At 51.4% G+C, this 10,312-nt stretch overlaps 4 protein-coding genes across 4 annotated transcripts; 2 read left to right on the top strand and 2 right to left on the bottom strand.

Moving 5' to 3' along the window:
* Positions 1-38: 38 nt before the first annotated feature.
* BO97DRAFT_419343 (uncharacterized protein) lies at positions 39-640 on the bottom strand (the record flags this gene model as incomplete). The annotated part of the gene is made up of 3 exons (XM_025696556.1): positions 39-137; positions 196-380; positions 448-640. Coding segments are annotated over 3 exons (477 nt in total), but the record flags the coding sequence as incomplete, so codon positions are not given.
* An 815-nt stretch (positions 641-1,455) lies between these two features.
* On the top strand, positions 1,456-2,726 carry BO97DRAFT_30774 (4-dimethylallyltryptophan methyltransferase). The gene is made up of 3 exons (XM_025691175.1): positions 1,456-1,813; positions 1,867-2,588; positions 2,648-2,726. Exons 1-3 carry the CDS (start codon positions 1,542-1,544, stop codon positions 2,677-2,679), a joined length of 1,026 nt encoding a protein of 341 aa, XP_025545683.1. The 5' UTR covers positions 1,456-1,541; the 3' UTR covers positions 2,680-2,726.
* A 1,685-nt stretch (positions 2,727-4,411) lies between these two features.
* Positions 4,412-8,188, bottom strand: BO97DRAFT_380212 (DEAD/DEAH box helicase). The gene is made up of 11 exons (XM_025693192.1): positions 7,857-8,188; positions 7,178-7,797; positions 7,000-7,110; positions 6,859-6,931; positions 6,687-6,807; positions 6,592-6,622; positions 6,332-6,510; positions 5,385-6,240; positions 5,100-5,288; positions 4,854-5,004; positions 4,412-4,718 (listed from the first exon to the last, which is right to left on the bottom strand). Exons 1-11 carry the CDS (start codon positions 8,133-8,135, stop codon positions 4,578-4,580), a joined length of 2,751 nt encoding a protein of 916 aa, XP_025545682.1. The 5' UTR covers positions 8,136-8,188; the 3' UTR covers positions 4,412-4,577.
* Positions 8,189-8,516: 328 nt separating this feature from the next.
* On the top strand, positions 8,517-10,312 carry BO97DRAFT_401782 (NACHT domain protein; the record flags this gene model as incomplete). The annotated part of the gene is made up of 3 exons (XM_025694353.1): positions 8,517-8,683; positions 8,738-9,010; positions 9,115-10,312. The coding sequence occupies 3 exons, from the start codon at positions 8,517-8,519 to the stop codon at positions 10,160-10,162; spliced, it is 1,488 nt and encodes a 495-aa protein (XP_025545681.1). The 3' UTR covers positions 10,163-10,312.

Here is a 10,312-nt window from a genome sequence, read left to right as displayed (position 1 = left end):
CTCGTACACCAATGTAAGTAGTCTCCGATATTACAGACTTTCCCAGTCATTGCGAATCTGTCGCGCAGGATCTGCTGAAATTGCTCGAGAGAGTGATCTAGCTTGGGCTCCATCTCATAGACAGAGTCTGGGTTGTACTGCAGGAGCGGATTTAGAGCTGCTTATCTATGTATCCAGAGAAAAGGGTGAGCGTACCGCTGATGCGATTCGTCTCCTCTGTTGGTTATGCTGCGTGATTGTTCTTGCTGTTCCCGTGCTTTGCAATCCTACTTGAGGGTCGAGCGTGATCCACCAGTCTGAACGGTTCCACGTGTGGACTTCATGGATGTAGTCTGGATCATTAACCATGACATAGTTCGGAGCAGCACGAAAGATTGGGCCTGCGATTTTGTGTGGCTTGTCAGGTTTTTAGTCGAGGTATTGTATCGTGAGGCAATAATCACATACCGTATTTCTCATGTGCTTCGATCTCCAGCAGATGAAGTTTCCGGCTGTAAATCCGACGAAGAAGCCAAAGCTTCGTGAACTTGCTCCATATGGGACCTGGGACTGATTTCAGCGGCCCATTGAGGTATTGTCGCAGCCCTAAGAGCCCGAGACCGATGACGATGCCAAGGACAACGTGGGATGTGCTATACATGACGATATTGCTTAGCACAAGATAAGAATCCCAGCAACTGAATTAGTGGCCGCTGTCAAGAAAACGTTATCTTGCGGCTCCCAGCAATATAAGGGATTCACGATGGATTTCCGGGTCCTCGAGGAGCCTTTCGTGGCGCGGTAGTCAGCTATTGCAAGGATCGCCTCAGATTACGAGTACAAGGGGGCTCTCATGCAAGGGGGCTGACAGGTAAGGAATGTGTACTCGGAGGCCGAGTCTATGGCGGCAAGGGGTCTTATCTCTGCGATGGGATGTCATTGCATGAGCGATCTTCCATAGCAAGGGGGTATTCGATAGCACTCTGGCCATTTTGAAGTGTGGATCAGGAATGTTGATCAAGGTTGGCCTTTCCAGCGGCCCGGAACAGATGTCCACTTTCACATTTTTACTCGGTAATAGCGAACTCAAACACAATGCTTTCGTGTGATAGGTCCGATTCGTACTATGATACTTATCAGAATCATGTATGCACTTTGAAAGTTGCCGTATAGTCTCGGACCTTTACGGAATGATAAATGAGGATCTCTGCAGGTTGTACAGAGCGTCGTGCGAAGATGAGAAGACACGTATACCCCTAAGCCGAGCTGCCCTTACCTATGCAGGTCTGACGAGTCAGTGGTTGTTATGAACGTGCGTGTCAATTAGTAAAGAATATTCGGAAATCTTTCACCGATATGAAGGGCGTTTAATCACTCATGGAATGCAATGTGACATAGACCGATCGTGATCGGCGTCATAGTTGTCACTCGGATCAGGTATCTTATAACCTCTGTCCTTCGCCGACTAGCTTGCTATTCTGTTCCTGAGCTTCGGAAACCCATCTTCCTTTTTTTCTGTCACAGTTGCCCACCAGTACAATCGTACAGACTCTCTTTCCAAGATGGAAGACGTCAACGCCCTCGTACGAGACATTCGCAGTTCCAAATGCGAGTCTAGTATCGCTCGAGATATCATCGAAGGGATGCGCCAAGAGCCAAGAAACCTTCCTACGATTCTTCTCTACAGTGAAAAAGGCCTTCAAGCTTATGATCGCCACTCTCACGCTCCCGGGTACTATCCTCGACAAGAAGAGTTATTGATCCTCCAGAAGCAAGCCCGCAACATCGCAAACTCCATCGAAAACGGCAGCGTTCTTCTTGACCTGGGTAGCGCGTAAGTCTCAGCCCAGAGCCAAGGGCAACACCCACTAAGAGAACGAACTACAGGAGCCTGGACAAGACATTGCTTCTGCTGGAGGCCCTCGAAGCCGCAGGGAAGGACGTTCAATACTTCGCGTTGGATCTGGACCACAACGAGCTGGTATCGACGCTGAAGACGCTCCCGCTGGATCAGTTCAAGCATGTGAGCTGTGCAGCGCTGCACGGGACCTTCGACGACGGCCTGCAGTGGCTGCACAGCGCACCGGAGATCGCCGAGCTGCCGAAATGCGTCATGTTCCTTGGGTCAACGATCGGGAACTTCTCGCGCGCCGAGGCCGCGGCGTTCTTGAAACAGGTCGCGATGAAGGCGCTCACGCGCGCACCGGGCACCAGCTCCATCATCCTCACCGTCGATGGATGCAAGGTCCCCACCAAGATCCTCCACGCGTACACCGGCGACGGCGTGCTGCCTTTCACCCTCTCCGCCATGGAGTATGCAAGCGCGATCATGAGCAAGCACACCCAGTCCGCTGAGAACGCCTTTAATGTCGATGACTGGACGACGATGAGCGAGTGGAACTCCACCCACGGGCGGTATGAGGCGTCCTTCACGCCCATGTCCAGCGATGTTCAACTCGGACCCCCGTTCGAGGATGTTGTCATCAAGAAAGGCGACAAGATCCGCATCGTTTACAGCCACAAGTATGACGAGACGGAGCGCCAAGAGCTCTTTGATAATGCCGGCTTGTACCAGGTCCAGCACTGGACAGAGGACAACTGCGACCTCGGTGAGTTTGTTACTTCCTTGGATCTGTGGATGTCATGCTGATTGCGGGATTCGTTGCAGGTTTCTACCAGGTGAAGTTGCCGCCTAATTAGGTGGGGTGCATCATCCAGAATCTAGACTCGGGTTGGCCTAAGTCGCCTGTTCTTTGAGTCTATTTACGTTGTTGTCAAGGATACTATTCCATATTTTCTTAGATATAGACTGTCTCGTTCGGGTTCCTGTTCAGAAGTTGTCTCGTCATGGGCGCGGGAAAGATATAATGATAACATTTACTCCATAGAGAATATTTGGGATAGCGAGGTTCACAATGCAATGTGTCACTGCAAATTGTCTTCTGAAGGCTTTTGGCTTTTATCGACTCTTTAATCTACCAACATGCTACAGACAGCACTGACACCCAGAGCGAGGTAACTATCTTTATTCTAATTGTTAACGTCGATGGTAATTTCCCCGAGTTGTTCTGCAGACACTTGTAAATAGTTTTGACACCAATCATATAAGTTACGGATGCCCTATGTATCGAGCTTCATATGATATCTACTGTTTAGTACTATATACTTACGAGAAACAATAATTGGCGGATGTGGCGGACCACATTGGATCTCAGAGAAATGGCCATCGACGTTGACACGTCGAGTACAACCCGAAACTATATAGGTCAGTACGAATTTCTTGAGAAACCTCCATTCAGATATTGTAAGATTTCCTCAACGCAATCGGGGGCCTATGTTCTTGAATTAACTTCCTAGGAGCTCACATCTTCTCCATCATGCTCTCTATCAAATGACGGCTGTCCTATCCCAAACATGGGTATAGGCCAAGTGAGCGGAGAGATTAGTGCCAGTGGCATCACAAGGCCGTCCTTGTCGCAGTAGTCGTGCAGTCAATCAGAGCGCTGGACAAAGCCCCCAGCTGAGCGGCGAGGTGGGTGGAGTTCAGCCTCGGATTTTCTTTTCCCTCATGCTGTACGAGTGGAATGGACTGGACTTACGCCGGCGGCGGTGACATCTCCGACATCGTATGTCTGATTAGGCATATGGCGCGGCTCACCGTAAAGAACCGAACAACTGGCGTCGTGCTTACCGTCTTGGCGCCTGAAGATCAGTGATATCACATACTGTGTGACTGCAGATCCAGATGATTGAGGGCCGCGTCACGGAGAAGGCGCCGGCTGGGGCCGAGACGGTCGATGCGCTTGCCGCGCGCTTGGAGGCTGTCGTGCAGAGGGCTAGGGATTCGCAATGTCCGCTGTATCCACGGAATGCGGCGGTGGGGGTGTTGTCTCCGGCTAGGAAGCGCGGGGTTGGGTGCTGTTAGTTCTACGGCTGCGAGGGTAAGTCCGCCGAGCAGAGATGGTGCGGAACTGCGAAATCCCGCGCTTTGCTTGTCCAAAGCGTGCTGGACAGGATCATGCAATTCTCTTCACTGAGAAGTGCGCCTTGAACTCACATCTCATCCCGTCTTGGGAATTGTCATGTGTATCAGGACCTCGTGGTTTACACCAAGGTCCTCATCCAACTTGGGTATAGATGACGCGTAAATAATCTTACCTCGATCAGCCCAGCAACCGTGGAAGAAACCAAGTGGCAGCGTGGCAGCGGGAAAGGACTGCATAGCCATGTACTGATGTTCGCTAGGCAGGACTTGCATGTATCAACTTATCTGAGCTTCTGCGTATGGCATGCACTTTGATCGCTTGCTTTATTGAGTCAAGCTTTCAACTCTTCGGAGCGACAATTGAGATTAGGGCTAGGGACTGACTGTAGAACCATTGCATTAAAATCTTTTTGATCTAATTAGCCTGCTGAGTTCTTTGAATCCCTACCCCATCATAGCTCAAAAATAAATGTTTTATGGATATAATCTATAACAATACTACTTGCAGCCTGGAACTATTATCCTATTCGAGGTACTCGAGTAATCTCTAACCATGAGATGAAACATTAGTCTTTCCAGTCAAAGGTAGAGGTAGTCCAGCATGATTTGCGGGTCAAAAGATGCTGTAGAGGTGCTGGCAGATTAAGGTACTTACTCTCCACCGTCCTTGTGTGACATTCTCTTTACAATGATCTGAAGGTGAAAGAACCTCGTTTATCAAGCGAAGTTTATCCTGTTGGATCCATTGAACATACTGTGAGAAGCAAAGAAAGACTTTAATGTCAGTTTCAAATACCTCACGTGCCGAAAGGTTTCGGAAACAAATGTTTGAAACAACTGCAGAGAAAAGAGGTTGGAAGTGGGGTAGGAAGTGGGGCACTTTTCTCACAGATTCAATCGACTCGCGCATGATGTACCTGACCACTTCCACATCACGTTTCTGTCCGATGCGGTGCACGCGATCGATGGCTTGCGCTTCGGCCATCGGATTCCAATGGGGCTCCACGATGTGAATTGAGCTCGCCGCAGTGAGGTCTATCCTGTTTTGTTTTTGAAAGAAAAAGTCAGGTGCAATGCGCAAATTGAGTGGTGAGTTTGCCAAGGGGAGAAGGGAAGGACAATATGGTCAACACACCCTTCACCCGCTGCTCCAATACTGGCAAGCATGACATTGCATTGAGGATCGCTGCCGAACACTCGTAGCGCTTCTTTACGTTGAACAAGAGAGGATCGTCCATCTATTCGCTGGAATAGGAGGCCTTGTTCATGTAGGGCGGTGGCGATGAGGTCGAGCATCTTAGTCCAATGACTGAAGACGACACTGCTTAGTAAATCACGATTTAGCGATACAGCTCCGCGCCTCAGACCAGAAAAGAAGCTGGGGGCGGGGAAGAGGTGTTGAGGGCTATCGTCTCCTTACAATTTGATGGCAGCGGTGGTGTTACCGCTCAGGCTTTGACGTCCAGTGATATTGTGCAGCAGGGCTTTGACCTTGGCGGATGGATTGTATTGCATAGCGAGGGTGTTGGTGACGCTCGTCCGTAACGGTAATGATGAGCTAGAACACGGGCCAGGATCCGGGGTAGCTTCGCATTTGTGGCACAGCGTCTGGCTCGTGGCCGCTGCGCAATTTTCGCAGATGCGGTGACCACAAGACAGTTCCTCCATCCGGGACCCGTCGGAGCGCGATTCCTGGGTAGACTGCGTACATACCGCGCATTGCCCCGTCTCAGCTTCGAGCACTTTCCAGGCGAGGGATGTGTCATCCCGTTCGCGCCATACGTTGAGAGCCGCTTCCGACAGCAGCGCCGCGCCATGATTGCAAATCAACCGCAGCAGCGAGATCAGCACAAGGATCTGGGCCCCTCCTTTGTTTGTCGCCGTAGCTTTCGCGGCCCGGAGATAGGAGAAGTGCTTGAAGAACTCGTAGAGTTCCCGGTCCTCGCGCTCCATCTGCACTCGCTCGATGCGCTCGCTTTTTCGGGGTAAGCAGAGAGCAGCCGCATAGTCCAGTTTTGTTCGTCGCAGGCATGTTGCACGTACCACTTTCCTCAAGAGATCGAGGCTGTTTTTCCGCTTGCTCGAGATCGGACCCACTATGAATTTGTCGAAGGCACTGACGGAGTCGAAGGGAGGAACTCCAATGAAGTTAAGCAGCGCACCGAAATCCTCCAGGCGGTTTTGAATGGGCGTTCCCGTGAGGCACCATCGGTATTGGGCGTGTAGAGACTGGACTGTTTGAAAGGTCTTTGAGGATGGGTTTCGAATTCGATGGGCTATAGTTTGTGAGAGGCCGTGAGTAAGGGCCTCAATGCGACAAGCCAAAAAAGCCACATTTAAAGGAGCTAGACCCTGGGGCTTACATACCTTCGTCAAGAATGACTCTTTCCCATTCGTGTTCAAGCAACGAGTCTCTTTTTCCCTCCTCGGCCCTCAAAGTCTCGTAGGTCGTTAAGACAACATCATACGCGTCTAGCCTGCTATGCTGTTGATGACGATCGCTCCCATGGTAGGTCACCCACTTGACCCGCTTCGGACAGATATGGCTGGAAATGATCATCTCAGGTTTTGTTCTACCCTTGCATCGGAAGAGGTTCGAGTTCGAGAATAGGAGAGAAGCACCCTACCGTACTATTTGTGACTCCCATCCGTAAATCGCTATTGCGAATCAGCCATGCTTCTTACGGCACTTTCCGCACCTTCTGAATTCACGGTAGCATACTTGACTTCGGGGTAACGATCAGTGTTGCTCGCGGAGCACTAGTTGAAGCAGCCTGTTCCCGCCGGTCCAGCGAGTGGCAGATAAGCGCAAGACTTGAGAGCGTCTTCCCTAGCCCCATTTCCTGCATGTAGTCAGAACGATGTCGCGCACAGATAGCCGGAAGGGAAAGTACATCTGCCAGAATCCCGCCACGGACAGAAACAGGTCGTTCAGTCTCGAACAGCTTGGTGACGATGTTTTGATATCTTTAGAAGTCAATGCTTGTCTCTGGAAACTGTCTTGAATCCCCGCTGGACCCGTTCTGAATACCTACCGGAACTTGCCGTCGGGCGCCTTAAAGGGAACCCACATGGAAGGAAATTGTGCGCCCTCGAAGATTCCTTCTTCCTTCTCGATCATCATTACCAAAGCCTCAATTTGGTGCCTATCATGTCACAAGTGAGCGATGAGAGAAGCTCGGAATGTGCACCAGGAAAGAAAAAACCTCAGACCTTTTCAAGGTTGTGGTAAGCCGAAGACTGGGCTTGATATCTGTTTGTATTTCTCCTGGACCGTTGAAAGTATTGAAGATTCGATAGATTGCGTTCTTCTCCACGTCATCCAGTGCGTCTGGCCCTGGCCTTTCACGGCCCACGCAGCACGTCGAGACTGAGAGCTTGTCGGGCGACGGCATCGTCTCACTACCCGGTGGGAGTAAGTACTGTGGATTCAAGTACTTCACGCCGTACTCTATCTCCGATGCATGGGGATGTTGCAAAAACAAGCCCTCCGCAGCCAGGAAATCCCCTACCTGTTCCTTTTGGTAAACCTGACCGTAGACAAATATCCGGACCGAGTAGAGCATGGCGCCCATCGTGATATTTGAGCTGCTAACAGTGTTGCCTCTTTGTTTCTCCAGAATGGGCTTCGGTGCTCGACCGCAGATTGTCGCTTTCAGCGTGATGGCAAAGCGGGAGAGCAACAGCGGCAGCGGCTTGCAGACGAGAATTGCCACGGACCTCTCTACCCCTACCAAGTGAATTCGAATCAGGTTGTCCTCAAAAGATAGGGTTGCTGCTGTAGATGTGGCTGGAAGACGTCCGGCATCGGAGGCAGTTGCTCGCATACTGAGCTTCAGGAAGTCCGTCAGCTAACGGTTGTTAGGAGTTTCCCAGCAGTCATGCGGCTTACCATTCCAAAGCAAATATCTTCAGGACCTATCTGTGGGCCCAGAGGAATTATTGGAGATGGGTGGTTGTCGTTGTCTGTTGTCGCAATCGTCGCAATCGTCGCTATCGAAGCGCTCGCGGCACAAGTTTGTTTATCATTGCCGTCGTCGCTGTCACTTAGCGTCAGGTCAACAATGTTCTCGCATACAGTGACTGTAAGCGCGCCCGATCGGCGCTTTGTTTCCCTGACATCTTTGTCGCTGAACTCAGGTTCACGGCTTCGCTTTCTAGTATTAACCATTGTGGCAGCTCTGTGTTCGTGCTGAGGTAGGGTGTCTATAATATGGTCCAGCAGGAAAGGGGGGAAAATCGATTGCGAGGCCTGGATCATGGCAACGATTTTATACAGCGGCCTTGCGCAGCCGCAGCCGTCTTTGGCAGCTTGTCAAACAAGACCGCGCATCACAATAAGTTATTTTGGGAACACGTCACCACATTTGTGGTCGGCCTAGCGTGTGGCGCAGTTGGGATACTGATACTAAAAAACGAACGATGTCACGCTAGCGCAGCTATCCCTGTTGATTTAGCTTCAACTGAAAACCGCGCTCCTTTCCCCCTCCAAAGCCAAACCTGCAAATTTCTTCGAAGCCTTCCCTCTGTCCCTTGAGAAGACACGACAGCGATGGCGACAAATGACCCTGCTTTGGAGGTCTTCCATGAAGCACAAACGTCGTTCCGTAACAATCTGAAAGATCCCGACTTATACAGCGAGATCCTCGCCTCAAATACTATCAGTGACGTTTACAATGCCACAAACAAGCTTCAAGAAGAGGCTGCAAGAAAGGGAGCGTTGCGAAATCTCGCTCGCATTCGGCCTTTCCTCGACCGCCTCTCTTCCTATAGCGGGGTCATTGAAGCTTTTCTTCAAGTAAAGCCCGAGCTGGCGCTGATCTGGGGTCCGGTCAAGCTGCTCTTGCTGTGGTCTAGCCAACTCTCCATCGCCTTTGACAAGGTGGCAGACACGATGGTCAAAGTCGGCTATGCCCTCCCGCAGTTTGCCACGGTTTTAGGGGTTTTTGAGTGGAGCGATGCGATCCGCGCCGCTCTGGCACTGTTTTATGGGGATCTTCTCGATTTTTACCGAGTCAACCTCGACTTTTTCCGAAAGCACCGTGAGTAGAGTGGTCGAAAGCCCGATCGACTCAGATCTTTTGAATGGTAGGCTGACTCTGTTCTCTCGCCCCAGGCTGGAAACAAATGTTCGAGGCAATCTGGCCGAGCTACCAAAAGAAGCTGGATGTGGTAGTTGGCAATATCGAGCTGCATGCGACCTTGTTGAGAAACAAAGTCACGCTTGTCGACGTCACAGAGGCCCAACAAGCTCGCACAAAGTCGCTTGAGCAATTCGCGGCGATCCAGACACTGCAGAACCGGCAGCGCTACACGGGCCTGAAGGGGCAGATCGCCCCCGCATCGTTCGACGAACGATTAGACTGGATCCGGAACCGGTCCGTTCCTGGCTGTGCAAAATGGCTGTTTCAGGATGCTTCGTACAAGAAGTGGTCGGATGCTATGCCGCCCCCCGCCAATCCATGGCTCTGGCTGCAGGGCATGCCAGGGGCGGGAAAGTCATACCTGTGCGCGGCCGCAGTGGCGCGGACTCGCGAAACCGATCAGCGATGTCTATTCGCAGTGATCAGCCACTCGGCAAAGGATACCTCGACGGCCCTCAGGGTGCTGCAGTCCATGCTTTTCCAGGCTGCCGACGAGGAACCGGACCTGCAAGCCGTGCTTCTGGAGGCCAAAGAACGCGATTTGCGCGGGAGCACACTGCAGGTAACTGAGCTTTTGAAGACCTATCTTCGAACGGCCGACCAGACACAGGTCATCGTCGATGGATTGGATGAGATGGAGGAGTACGAGCGACAGGTGCTGCTCGAGCGATTGGAGGACTTCACCAAGGAGTGTCCCGGAGTGCGCATCCTGATCAGCAGTCGCCCGGAGGGGGATATCTCCCGGAGACTCGAGAACAAGGCTCTTACCATTAAGGTCAATGATCGGAATGCGGGCAGCATCCAGCATTACATCAATCACCGCGCTCGAGACTGGATTGATAGCCTGGGCTGCGACCCCGCCATGAGAACTGAAATTGGCTTTCTTTTGTCGCCGCTAGCGGCCAAGGCGAAAGGTCGGTTTGGCTGCGAGGTTGCCGTCCCAAACCCGTATTTATCCCATAAGTACAGTATCGTGCTAACTGAAAGTTGGGTCATGTCTAGGTATGTTTTTGTATGCACGGATCGTGTTGGACAATTTACAGGGCATTACTAGAATCGACGACATCTGTCGTGAACTCAGAGCCCTGCCCGAAGATTTGGATACTGCGTGAGTGACATCTCCTTCCATCTGATTATCTGTGGAAGACGAAGCCTGCCATTCTCTGACTCCGCACGTGCCCAGGTATCATCGTATTCTCCAAAG

This window comes from Aspergillus homomorphus, assembly GCF_003184865.1.
Source record: "Aspergillus homomorphus CBS 101889 unplaced genomic scaffold BO97scaffold_116, whole genome shotgun sequence".
Taxonomy (NCBI): Eukaryota; Fungi; Ascomycota; class Eurotiomycetes; order Eurotiales; family Aspergillaceae; genus Aspergillus; species Aspergillus homomorphus.
This window is presented reverse-complemented; position numbering and strand designations above follow the sequence as displayed.

Excerpts from the sequence above, each read along its gene's own strand:
- BO97DRAFT_30774 (XM_025691175.1), top strand. The coding sequence starts at position 1,542 with ATGGAAGACGTCAACGCCCTCGTACGAGACATTCGCAGTTCCAAATGC. Across the intron at positions 1,814-1,866 it reads CTTCTTGACCTGGGTAGCGC|GAGCCTGGACAAGACATTGC; the intron begins GTAAGTCTCAGC and ends AACGAACTACAG. Across the intron at positions 2,589-2,647 it reads AGAGGACAACTGCGACCTCG|GTTTCTACCAGGTGAAGTTG; the intron begins GTGAGTTTGTTA and ends GATTCGTTGCAG.
- BO97DRAFT_380212 (XM_025693192.1), bottom strand. The coding sequence starts at position 8,135 with ATGGTTAATACTAGAAAGCGAAGCCGTGAACCTGAGTTCAGCGACAAA. Across the intron at positions 7,111-7,177 it reads CTTACCACAACCTTGAAAAG|GCACCAAATTGAGGCTTTGG; the intron begins GTCTGAGGTTTT and ends GTGACATGATAG. Across the intron at positions 6,623-6,686 it reads GATCGTTACCCCGAAGTCAA|CGATTTACGGATGGGAGTCA; the intron begins GTATGCTACCGT and ends GATTCGCAATAG.